This window comes from Pagrus pagrus (genome assembly GCF_965226575.1).
Source record: "Pagrus pagrus genome assembly, chromosome: 15".
NCBI lineage: Eukaryota > Metazoa > Chordata > Actinopteri > Spariformes > Sparidae > Pagrus > Pagrus pagrus.
Window position 1 is genome coordinate 24,380,085 of NC_140199.1, and position 12,067 is coordinate 24,392,151.

General features: G+C 42.5%; 1 protein-coding gene across 4 annotated transcripts in view; it reads right to left on the minus strand.

Moving 5' to 3' along the window:
- Positions 1–513: 513 nt before the first annotated feature.
- Positions 514–12,067, minus strand: part of LOC311270428 (semaphorin-4G-like) — a 32,059-nt gene continuing 20,505 nt past the window's right edge. For all 4 annotated transcript variants that reach the window (XM_084375279.1, XM_084375280.1, XM_084375281.1 and 1 more), the window contains 7 exons: positions 10,398–10,542; positions 9,352–9,574; positions 7,960–8,075; positions 7,717–7,871; positions 7,257–7,315; positions 4,330–6,759; positions 514–1,448 (listed from right to left, as the gene is read on the minus strand). In XM_084375279.1, the coding sequence (XP_084231405.1) occupies positions 5,750–6,759; positions 7,257–7,315; positions 7,717–7,871; positions 7,960–8,075; positions 9,352–9,574; positions 10,398–10,542 (1,708 nt within the window). In that variant the 3' untranslated portion in view covers positions 514–1,448; positions 4,330–5,749. The remainder of the gene's footprint in view (positions 1,449–4,329; positions 6,760–7,256; positions 7,316–7,716; positions 7,872–7,959; positions 8,076–9,351; positions 9,575–10,397; positions 10,543–12,067) is intronic.

Sequence of the window (12,067 nt, forward strand, 5' to 3'; positions counted from 1 at the left end):
TATGGGTGTTCTGTCATGCTGCTGGTAATACATTATAACAACACAGTTATTGTCTGAAAGCTGGGCGTTGCCCGCACCAAGGAACATGAGAAAAGGTCATATGGATGATGGAAAAATCTGTGTTATATATTGAGCGTGGCATTTCTGAAAGATCACGTCAAAAGGCTCGGGTTAAAACGGCTGCTCTTTTATAAAGGCAGCATTAGCTGAGGTAACATTTTCTCTTGTCATGCCCTCACAGGACGCAGGACATATGAATGTATGGGTTTTGTCAACAAGACTGTCCTCAGACACTCCAGTTGGATCTGAACCAGTCCATCAACCTCATAGGGAGCAACGTTTTCCGTACAACTGCATGCTGCTCTGTTTTACAGCCCCAGGCTGTGCTGCAGGAACTCCAGTGACAATGCAGACACCTCCTCCACTCGGCCTCCTCTCAGATACAACATACCAGTTTCTACCTGCCTTCGTGAAATGTGAAATAAACACAATAATGACGAGGAGAGGAAGAGGTTGAAGTACAAAGTTTTATTTGAACTCGTTATGACTGAAATGTGAAGGAACCCACTGCCCTGTTATTCTTTGTGTTAGCTTAGTAAAAGAATTGGATTTGCTGTGTGCACAAACGTGGTGAAACATGCAAACAGAGCTCAAAACTAATATGCAGACATTACAGTGACAGAAAAGCTGAATGATCCCTAATTAATAGGTTATATTGAATAGGTAGATTAGTGTATTTTTCCTCCCATTAGTAGGTTATAAATATTAAATTCTGTGGTGCTGGTGCAGCCTTTGCATGCTTTTGGCTACCGTGCTCCTATTTATCACATTTTGTGCAACACAGGCACCTTCCTATTCATCAGGACGGTGTCTCACAAGTGGCACTTCAACAGAGACATTAACAATAACTTCAAAACACAATGTACAAAAATTACAAAATAAATATGCCTCTTTTTTAAAATCTTTTTTTAAAATAGGCTCACGAAGCACTTTTTAAACATCAACCTTGGCACTTTTCATTGACAGTGATCCTTCCCGTTAACATGACATTAAAAAAGAACAGCAGTGTTGAAAAATAATTCATGCAGCAAGTGTGAGAAAAAGGTCATTAGACTTTGAGTTTGCATCAAACAGAGGCAAGGACGCTCTGTGCACACACAGGAGAACAAACGTTACTTGGTGAGACACTGCAGACAACAATTTTCATTCCAGTTGTGGGGAAGCAGAGCTGGAGGTGCAGAGACTCTCACACTGTAGCCCTTATCCAGCCTTTCTTTCTGTCTTTCTCTCTCTTCTGCTCTTTGTTGTCCAGTAATGACGGTGAATTTCATTTCACTGCTCATTAAAAGAACATCTTTGCAGCCGGTCCTGCCATCTGATGCTGGTTGGGAGATGGTGTCCCCGGGAATGAAATCAGGAGAATTCAAACTGACCTGTCCTCATCAGACCTGCGAAGGAGAGAGACAGAGGGAGAGAGGGGGAAATAGTCAGGCATAGAGTGTCCACTGTAGCCTCACTTTTAGGTGTTTTTATTTTACCTCCACCAAGGAGGTTGTGTTTTCAACCGTGTCCATATGTTGGTTGGTTTGTCAGAAGGATTTCACCAAAAGTACCGGGAAAGATTTCCACGAGGATGGGTCTCAACCCAGAGCAGACCCCATTAACTGCCTGGATAAAGGGACTGATCCAGGAAATGATCTTACTTTCTTTAACGTTGTGTTTTTTTAATATTTTCGTTAGTTCTCAGGGAATAATGCATGAATCTTGAAACGATGCGAAAACGAATAAAAATCTGGATCCAGCAGATTTAAATATGTTCTATTTGATACTGAATTAGGCTTGATTAAATTAAAGGGAACTGTTGGGCCTTGGCAGAGGTATGCGCTCTACTGAGTGCCACTATAAACAAAACACAGCATTAGTCCTGACTGTATGTGGCCTGGGCCTTTTCAAACATAACCCAAAGTATTTACAAGGTGCAACTAATAACTATTTTCACTTTCGATTAATCTGTGGAGTATTTTCTCAATTAATCTATTGGTTGTTTGGCCGACGATAACATCCTAAAATGTCTTGTTTTGTCCATAACCCATGGACCACCACCCCACCAACCCCCACCATATTCAGTTTACTGTCATAAAGAGGTAAAGAACCCAGAAAATATTCATATTTAAGAAGCTGGAACCAGATATTTTTTAACTTATTTCCACCTGAAAAGGACTCAGCATCATTGATAAATTATCAAAAGAGTTGGCGATTAATTTGATAGTTTGATAAATAATCATAAATTAGATAAAAAGTGGAGTTGTCTTCTCTCCTGTTTATCAACCTGACTGCAGCAGTGATCCGTGGAGGTAATCTGGCTATTTGGGGCCGATAAACACTGTATGAGCTCCCTTCGTTGGAGCTGAATTCACCATTGAACAACAAACATTGCTTATATAGTCTATCTGACGTGACGTCGGCACAGATATTCATAGATCAAGTAATGTTTTAAAGGTTTATTTGTGTTAAGTTTAGTCTTGTTTTCCTATCCCGGATGTTGCGACGGGCAACCAAATGTAACGCACGATTACCTTCAGTAAACTTGAGGATTTGTCTGGGTTCGAACACTGTTGGAAACATTTAGCATATGTAAGTACACTACTCAATAAAACATATGATAATGGTGTAGGCGTTTTGAGACATTTTAATGCCGATTTCCTACATATTATCTCTGAGTGTTTTTGCAGGAGTGTGGAGTGAATCTTTACCATTACAAATCCTGCCATTGCCTTCACCTTCTCTTGTGCTTTGAAATGAGGTCAGAGGGCTTTAATGAAGGCTTTTAATGTGCCAAGAGTGCAGCTACATCCTTCTTCTTTCATTTCTTTGATCAGTGCCACTGACTAGAAAGCTTAGCTCTTCAAGCGAACCACAGCAGCAAGCACAGTGTCTCACAGCCTGACATCATGGGCTTGTTAGATTCAATCAGATGTGCCGTTACACAAGCGTGCCACAGGATCATATGTGGAGGTGTATTAATTTTCTCGGCTGTATGTGCAGATAAGCTGCAGACTACAGGCATACTTGACAGGTTCTGTTTTGACAAACAGTAACGAAACCCCAGTCGGAGCCTGAGGGTATGAGAAATAATTGGGAGCTTGAGAGTGTTCATACTGTAAATCTCTGAGGAGATCTCTGACTTTTCTCTCTCCTTCTGAAGTAAGGTCAGACTTGTCATAAAGACGAGTGTTTAATTAACGCTGCCCTCTGACAGGAGAACAACAGTGAGAGGCAGCAAGAGGACACTGATGAGGAAAATAAACAGTGCAATACTAAAATAAAGATAAAGCTGTAGTAAAATAGTTCCTTCTGATTATTCGATTGAAAGCAAGGTAAATGACGACTATTTTGATAATCAATTAATCGTTTCAGTAATTTTTCATGCAAAAATATTCACCTTCTTTAATTTAAGGATTTGCTGCTTTTCTCTGTGATTTTTAATAGTAAATGAAGATTATTTGGATTTTTACTACTGAAATTTGTAGATGTCATTTTGGGCTCTGGGAAAAATGTGATGAGCATTATTCACAACTTTTTTGCCCTTTTATAAATTTGAATCCATACTCCCATTAAATAGAGGCAACATTTAACCAGAGGAACTGCTAACTGCTGCTAACAGATTTCCCATTATTGATCCATGACTGTAGTTGATGTTAGCTCGTTAGCTCAGGTAGCCGTGCAGCTAGCCAGACTACATGGGGAGTGTTTCAGTGTTTACAGTATACCGCTAGCTAAGGAGCCATGGACTGCTGGGAGAAAGAGGTTTTCAGGCTTGGGGCTATCGTCAAAACTGTTGTTTCTTCGCATTCTGTTGACAATTTAGTTAACTCAAATTCTTACATATTGCACCTTCAATCATGAAAATGATCTGTAGATTATAATTATTTATGAAAATTATCCTCAGTTGTGGTCCTGCTTTCTAGAAATGATTTCTTCCATGGTTGGGCTCCTCTCAATAAAATGCACTGGCAGACTGTTCATTTGTAATTGTAATTTAAGTGATACAGTTTATCTGTGAGTCTGACTGTAGCAGATGTTTTCATTCGGGCATCTCTAAACCAAAGGTTTCCCACAAATTATAAACCCAACCATCAGAACAACAAGCTGTTTGCATGTATGTAAACTAAAAGATAACGTTGTGCTCTCAGTGCTCTGTATGTATCCAGTCTTTAAAACACTGATGCAGCCACCATGCACTCTAACTCCATGATCTATTCCTTTAAGTGCATGTTTGGCAAAGTGCCTGTGCTTGAGATGTGTTGGTGAGATACAAAAATGATTTACCTTGGATGCCTTTGGAGAACGCTGCACCCCACAGTCTGTGAGTCACTCTGTGTTACAGTCTCATGTGGGGTGTCACTCAGTGGTGGGTTCAGGTTCAGCTCAAACACAGTCAATGTTTTCCTTCTAGTCCACTTGTGTCAAACAAGGTCCAGCAGATGCAGCTGCGGCCCTCACTGCTGCAGCTCCACTGAGAAAAGGCCAATCAAGCCTCTCTGGCCTGGCAGGTTGCAGAGTCAAATTCCACAAAAGCGTCCGTTAATGTTCCCAAAGCGTTTTAAAACTGGTAAAGTGCATTAAAATCAATAATACTGTCATGTTTTCTTCAAATTGTCCATTAACACTCGGTGAAATAATCACTATTTAATATTTCTTCAATCATGTAGAGATTAAATAACATTTTTTCCTCAGCATCTTGTGCATTTTTATAAACAATATGGATACTTATAATGTTTATGTGGCCAACAGAAGGCTTCCCCATAACAAGATTTAATGCATTCATGATGAGCCTCGGCTGCAGCTGTATTTACTTGTATATTTTGTGATAACCAACAAATTGTTAATTTCTTACAATAGTTAACACCACATATAGATTATTATAATAATATGATTATTGTCATTAATTAAAAATCAAACTAGGTACTTTATGTCATTAAAACAGTAATAAATTAAGAAATCTTTAATTACTTAATTTATGGTTAATAGTAATATTAAAGAATGATTAGTTCACCATTTCTTTATGATGGCTGGTGTAAAGTGTTATGTGCTGTCATGAGTTACTGTATATTTTGTGTTGGTTATTGCAATTGGTTATTAAAAGTGAAAACATTGCACTCTAGATTCCTTCGCTCACCATGTCCATCTCCCTCAATATTTATAATGTGTGAATGTCACGTTTTAAAAATGCATAGGCCATCTGTGCACTTAAATCAGTGCAAACAAACTTTGGCTAGCTGCCCTCCAGTTGAAATTTTGCCAAATATGGCTGCCGCACAGCAGAAGTCTTCATGTATTTATATTCCCGTGGGGTTGTGCTCCTTGTTGGGAGGCTGTATGTCCCGCTTTGTGCTTTGTGAATCACAGATCTTTCTGCAGCTGAGATCTCAGTCCTGATATTCTGCAGATTGACTGCACTTTTCCATCTGGGCAGTATTGAGGTGAGGTAGATTACATGGTCGCTCCTTCACTGGCATTACTCATTAATTTTCACTTGTTATGTGTTGGGAAATTTGGAAAATAAGGAGGGAAACAGCTCAAAAAGGTTCAAAAAGCAGGAATGTCTCAATGTGGAAGAAAATCCAAAGTAAAGAACATAGATAAGACTCTCACTGCATTAGTCCTCAACAATAATGAGTCATGACAGGCACTTCAGCACCAGATAAGATCACAGCAGTCCTCCCACCACAGGGGGAGGAACATCTCTCTACACAGAGCTCTCGTCCGGCCTGGGCAGCAGCTGAGTGTGTTTCCTCTTCTCTAAGATCCTGTTGAGCTCCTCAGCGAAGGAGTAGCTGTGCGATGACGTGTTTTCAGAGTCGCTCTGCCTTAGCAGCACGTAGCTGTTGCCGTTCATCCTCCTCAGGACGCTGGGCAGTGTGGCCGACAGCCCGTTGGGGAAGTCACACTCTGGAGAGTGATGTTGTGGAGTTGGTGGGAGAGGCGGGGCAGGGGGAGGAGGCTCCTTATTGGGTGATGTGTGACCCTCACCTGGGACAATCTGAAGGAAGCCTCCATCTTGGATGCCGCCGTTCTGGTGTTTTGAAACTCCGTTACAGACACCGTTGCCGTTGCAGTGGCTCGAGATGGTCTTCAGCTCCATGTGGGAGGAGTTCCTGTGCTGTTTTTTGTTCCTGTTGTTCCTCTTACTGCTCGGGTAGGCAGCAGCTGCTGCGCGTAAAGAGTATTTCCCTCTGTTGCCTACTCGCAGGCAGAAGCCCACGTAGACAAGGACCACGGTGAGGACCACACACAGGCCTCCGAGGATGGTGATGAGGGACAGGTACATGGCCTCCATGTTCCTGGGGGTGAGCAGCTCTGAGTGGGGGAGGAGAGGGGCCGGAGGTGGTGGCAGGGGCCTCTCAGAGGAGGGATGCTCTGTGGGTGGCAGCAGAGTGGCGAAGAGACTGTAATGGTCTTCAGTTGGCTCAACGGGTGGGGCAGGGGGCAGGTCCAGGCGGATGGTAATATTGTAGGAAACTATGGCGACCTTGATGGTGTTCTCGACAGCGTAGCAGGTGTACAGCCCGCTCTGGTCCTGCCGGGCCTCGATGATCAGCAGCCCATCGGTGCCGGTTCTGAAGCCAGAATTGAGACCGTAGCCCTGGAGCTCGCTGTCATCAAGAGTCCAGAGAGGGGTCGCCAGATTAGAGCTGAGCTCACACTGAAGCAGCACATCATCACCCACCCGCACAGCGCGGCTCCGCAGGACAATGTCTGAAACACATATTAATGCAGTGAGAACGTCTCATTTCACATTACGTTTACAGGAAAACTCACAACTTTGCTCTGACTAATTGTTACACACCTACATTTATAAAAGGCTGTCCAGAGTTACTGAGATGTAAACTGTAATTAGATATCTTTTAATCCCTGCCATCGCATTAACTTTTATGGAGAGTGATCGGCGGGAGGGAGAAGACGCTATATTTTTATCAGATTGAAACTGTAAAGTGAGAGAAGGCATTCGTCTGCCTTGAATATCAAACAGACTTCTCTCCAGAGATGGCAAAAATGTGATTAAAGAAGGGAGGAGAGGAGTTTGCCAACGCCATGCGCATAATCAACTTTCAAAGAGGCCTTCATGCCATCTGATGACAACGATGCATCTTCCTCACATTCTCTGTTTTCCATCTCCCTTTCATCATTCACAGCGTGAGAAGCAAACTTTTTTTCTTTCACAACAGCTAGCAGCAGGTGAGATTTGTACGTACCATCTTGTGTGTTCTCACATCCCCTGTTGCCATGCTGGATGTCCTGGATTAAAGTGGATCTGTTAAGAGGAAAAGAACAGCACATTAGTGCAAACGCTTACTTGTTGTAACATAAAAATATCCAGTATTGTTGTAACACATACTCATATTTCTATTTCTTCCCATTTCTTTTTTCCTGCTTTTCTGCTCCATTCATATACCTCATATCAGTTATTGCCTACACAACAACTTTCCACTGAGTAAGCGAGTCCACCCTGATTAATCAGTACACCTTAAGTACACAGCTGCACACTATGTTTACTATCACAGCCAGCATCAACTTTCTGCCAGTGTTGTGATTACGCAACAGTTCTAGGAGCTGACACTGTGTCAGGGCACTGTGATACTTGAATTAAGTCAAATCAAACACACAAAAAGGGCACCCGCATCACCTGACACGTATTCAGACTTCGGCACTCACCTGTCTTCGAGCGCCATTATGTCCACACACTGGGCTCCGTTCCAGGCACAGTGAGGGTCCCTGGCGAAGATGCAGTCGTAGCAGGAAGTGTATCTGTGACAGTTAGAGAGGGGAAGCTGCACCACGCCTGATGACGAGCCCAGGTACACACTCATCTGGGGTGGAGAGAGAGGATTTGAATACTATAGAACAGAGATAACTCTTGAAATTTCAATGTGTGCATGTGACGGTCAGACACGCTACCTGTTCTGCAGATATCAGCACGTTGTCAACAGGCTGTTGCTCCTCAAAGACCTGAAGCTCTTCAATAATGTGTAGCTGACCCTCGACTTCTACAGCTTTATGTAACCAGCCCTCATCTGAGTGACACATACAAAGAAGAGAAACATTTGAACTAAAGGAGAATATGTACATGCATTTTCAGCCAGCCAGTCAAGATAACCCTGTTACCACAGCCAGTATTTTTTATTCACTTTCCATTTGCAAAAGAAATATCCTTGAAACTAACTCAAGGTAGGTATTCCACTTCTTTGCCTTTATTCCTTATCATAGTTACAAATTGTTGAGTGTGAGTGCAAATATAATAATAGTTGCTGGAGAAGAAGGTTCAGACATCTACAGTAAGGTTTGGAGTATCTTTACATATCTCCCTATATTTATAGCAAGTACACAAAAGGAGCTTCTCAAAATTCTCAGATTACATTGCCTTTGGAAGTGTAAAGAAATTAAATTATTCTGACAGGCAATGTGTTAAGAAATAAGTATGGTGATAGGGCAGCAACTGCTCCCCAACCCACTTTTATGCCTGTTAGGATGTATACCGGATTCTCCTCTGATATCTGATGTTGTTACTTTAGAGAAGTGGAGAAACCGTAAAGGTTGAAGAACTCACATCTTTGTAAGAAAGTGGGAACAAATCCTAAATCTCCTCGGAATTAAATGCAGATTGGGATGAAGTTAAGTGGCTGAGTTGAGGGATTGCTTTATCCATGTACAACACCCTTGATTCATATTTTTGTGCCCTGATAAATTTTTGTTATTTATAACAGGCACAAAGCCAGTTTTTAGTGCATGTGCACAACAGACATTTAGGAGCAATGTTGTGCTGGTGAGATACAGAGATGTCTGCAAAACTTTTGCTTGTAACAAATGTTTGACCGTGTGAGAAGGTGTAACAATGTGAAACAATTTGGAGTTAGTCAGTAATGACCAAGGATGAAATGTAACTGTAACTGTGGATAAGAATCACTTCTAATTTAAATTTTCATGAATAAAATAAATGGAAAACATGACTGACAAACTGACTCGAATGTAAGAAATGAACATGAAACTAGTAATAGATGCAGCCAACCTGGCCACAGTGTAGACAAGGCTCCAGGAAGTCACTGCCCTCATAACCCCTCATAAAAGCACAACATATTTTGGCAGATTTTTTTGCCTTTGTTTTGAGTCTTTATGCGAAGCTAAGGTAAGTGTCTCCTGGCTGTACTGTAGCTTCATATTTAGCATACAGACATGAGAGCGGTATCAATCTTTTTATTTAACTCTCGGCGACAGACTGAATCAGCATATTTTACAAAATGTCAACTATTCCTTGAACAGATTGTACAATTTCTGCCATGATTTCATACACACCTGTGCCCATGTATAATACATGGTATGTTTGTCCGTCCAAGCCTTGGATCATGCGTACAGCCATGTGTGTGTAGTCTGTGGTCCTCCTGAACAAAAGGGGGCGTCTGTCTGAAGGTTGGACCTGCTGGGACATCAAAGGATGCCTCCTGACAAAGTCCAGCACATCATCAGGCAGCGAGGTGGACACGTTTATGCCCCTGGCCCTCAGAGCGTCAGTTATACACTGCAGGAAAAAGAAGCCAAAGAGAGGGAGGAGAGGAGGGGGTGATGAGCGAGTAATAAGGCACGATGTGGGCTGCAGGGAGACATTTTTGGCTCATTTGTAATAAAGTTCGCTATAAATAGAGACGGATAGTGTGAGGCAGAGAGGATGTCATGAGGCTTAGCGAGATGGTCTGCAGGGAAAATTAAGGGATCAAGAAGAAAACCCGAGCCATGTGGAAGATTGTGTCCACGGGAAAATGTTATTTTTCACTTGGACGACAATGAGCCCGTGTGAGTTCAGCAGCTGGCTTGTGCTGACAGGCGGGCGACTCATCTCTCTCTGCACCTGACTAAGGAAACAACTTCCCTGCTCTCTTTGTCCTGTTGTAATGACTTCAGCCAGCTCCTCGAAGAGGCTTTCATGCTCCTAAGTTAAAACCCTTGACCGTCTCTCCCTTCCGTTTAATAGCGATGTTAAAATTAAGTCCTACAAAGTGTTGAAGTGACACTACAGTGGATAATGTGTGCTCCTGCTCACGATGCAACGGCCTTAGCTGCCACACTAAACCATTGTCGCCAAAGCTAAGGGCTGGAGTTAATCGCCATGGAAAAGGGTTTCAGTGACATAAGCTGGTTGTGTTTTGAGCCTCATCCTTGAGGCTGCCAGTCATGCTCTCTATCGCTTTCCAACCATCTTTTCCTCTACTTCCTCTTTTAATGCATCTTTAATTTGGATCAGTTTTCTGGTATGAATCCTTGAAGGCCAAAGAAGAGAGTAACATGTTTTTTCTGTGCTTGAAAGGGGCAGCAGTGTGTGTCTGAGTGTGTGCATGTGTGTTTACCGTTCCAGGTCGTGGGTCAGGGATCTTTCCAGTGTATTCCTTCCACTTAGAGCCGGAGTCCTGGTTCTCCATGTAGGGTCCTTGAAAGGCCTCTTGGACTTCAGTCAGAGAGAACCGACAAACCGCAGACGCCTTCACGTTTTTCCTAAAGACAGCGACACACACACACACAGAGTGAGAAAAAGACCAGAGCACAAGCCGCCAACAATAACAGCAGTAAACCCAGTGTTGCCATAGGGACAGCTGTAGAAGTACAGTAGATCTGTGGCTTACCTAGGTTAAGAGATAGAGAGAGAAGAATGGGAAGAAAGAATAGAGAAGGGGGAGGGGGGGGAGACTGAGAGAGATAGTACAAAGCTGATTAGAAGTCATACATCACTGAGAAGAGTGGGAGGGAAGGAGGAGAGAACTATAAAAAGTCTTCAGAGAGGTGTAGTAGGAGCTATGGTAAGGTAGAGGAGAGATGGATCTCAAGAGGAGACATCAGCTACCCAACAGAACAAAAATATTGACAACCATCATTGTTTGTTTCTGCTTTCCCCAAAAAACATTTTGCTTTGGCTTAACATCCACATTTCAGCTGAGACATCACCGCAGAGAATGAATCACACTGAAACGGAAACTATGTTCTACAAAGTGCCAGTTCAGTTTTCCTAAAATCATACGCCAGTTTTTATACTATGAATAGTATTTTATATCCATTTGGTGTATTTACATCCAATTTGTACTACCTCTACAGTTTCACTTCATTCATTCAAAGTCCTTAAAGGACAAGTTCACCCAAAAATAAAAATTTGGTCATTAACCTCTCACTCTCATGCAGATGGAATGTCAGGGGAAGTTTTGTAGTCCTCAAAACATTTCTGGAGCTTCACAGAAAAAAAGGGTTGCAGCATTAAAACAACTTAAGTAGATGGGGAACCTAAACCATTTCTTTAAGCTGAATTCTTCTTGGTAGCTGCTACACTAAAAGCGATGGCACAAACCGCATCTGAAGCAGGTGCATGGCCTTGATTGCTCATCAAGGTTGGAAAAAATGTCTTTAAAGGATAACTACCGTTTTTTACAACCTGGACCTTATTTCTAGCAAAATATATGGTCATTTACTCAACTTTGGTGTCATTTGAAGTTGTTCGGACGAAATTAGATCCAGTGGAGCGCCGCGTATATCCATATAATGCGAGTGACGGGGCACCGAAGCGCAGCCTTTATGAGCATTATCTGCCACGAAACTAGTTCATTTCACCAATATTTTGTTATGATACGCTAGCGCTATTCCCCTCTGAGTCCGGGCTCGTCTATTGTCAACATCCGGGGTCTGTAGGTTGACCTACTACCTCTGACCTGGAGGATGTCGTCTCTGAGCTGCGCGCGCACCCGCGACAGCCGGCTTGTTTACCTGTAGCTGCTACTGCTAGTTTGACCCCGGATGTTGATAACGGACGAGCCCGGACTCAGAGGGGAACAGCACTAGCGTATCATGACAAAATATTAGTGAAATGAACTAGTTTCGTGGCAGATAATGCGTTATATAGAGGCTGTGTGTCGCTGCCCCGTCACTCGCATTATATGGATATATCGGCGCTACACTGGATCTAATTTCGTCCGAACGACTCCAAATGAAACCAAAGTTATCTGGGTGAGTAAATGACCATATATTTTGCTAGAAA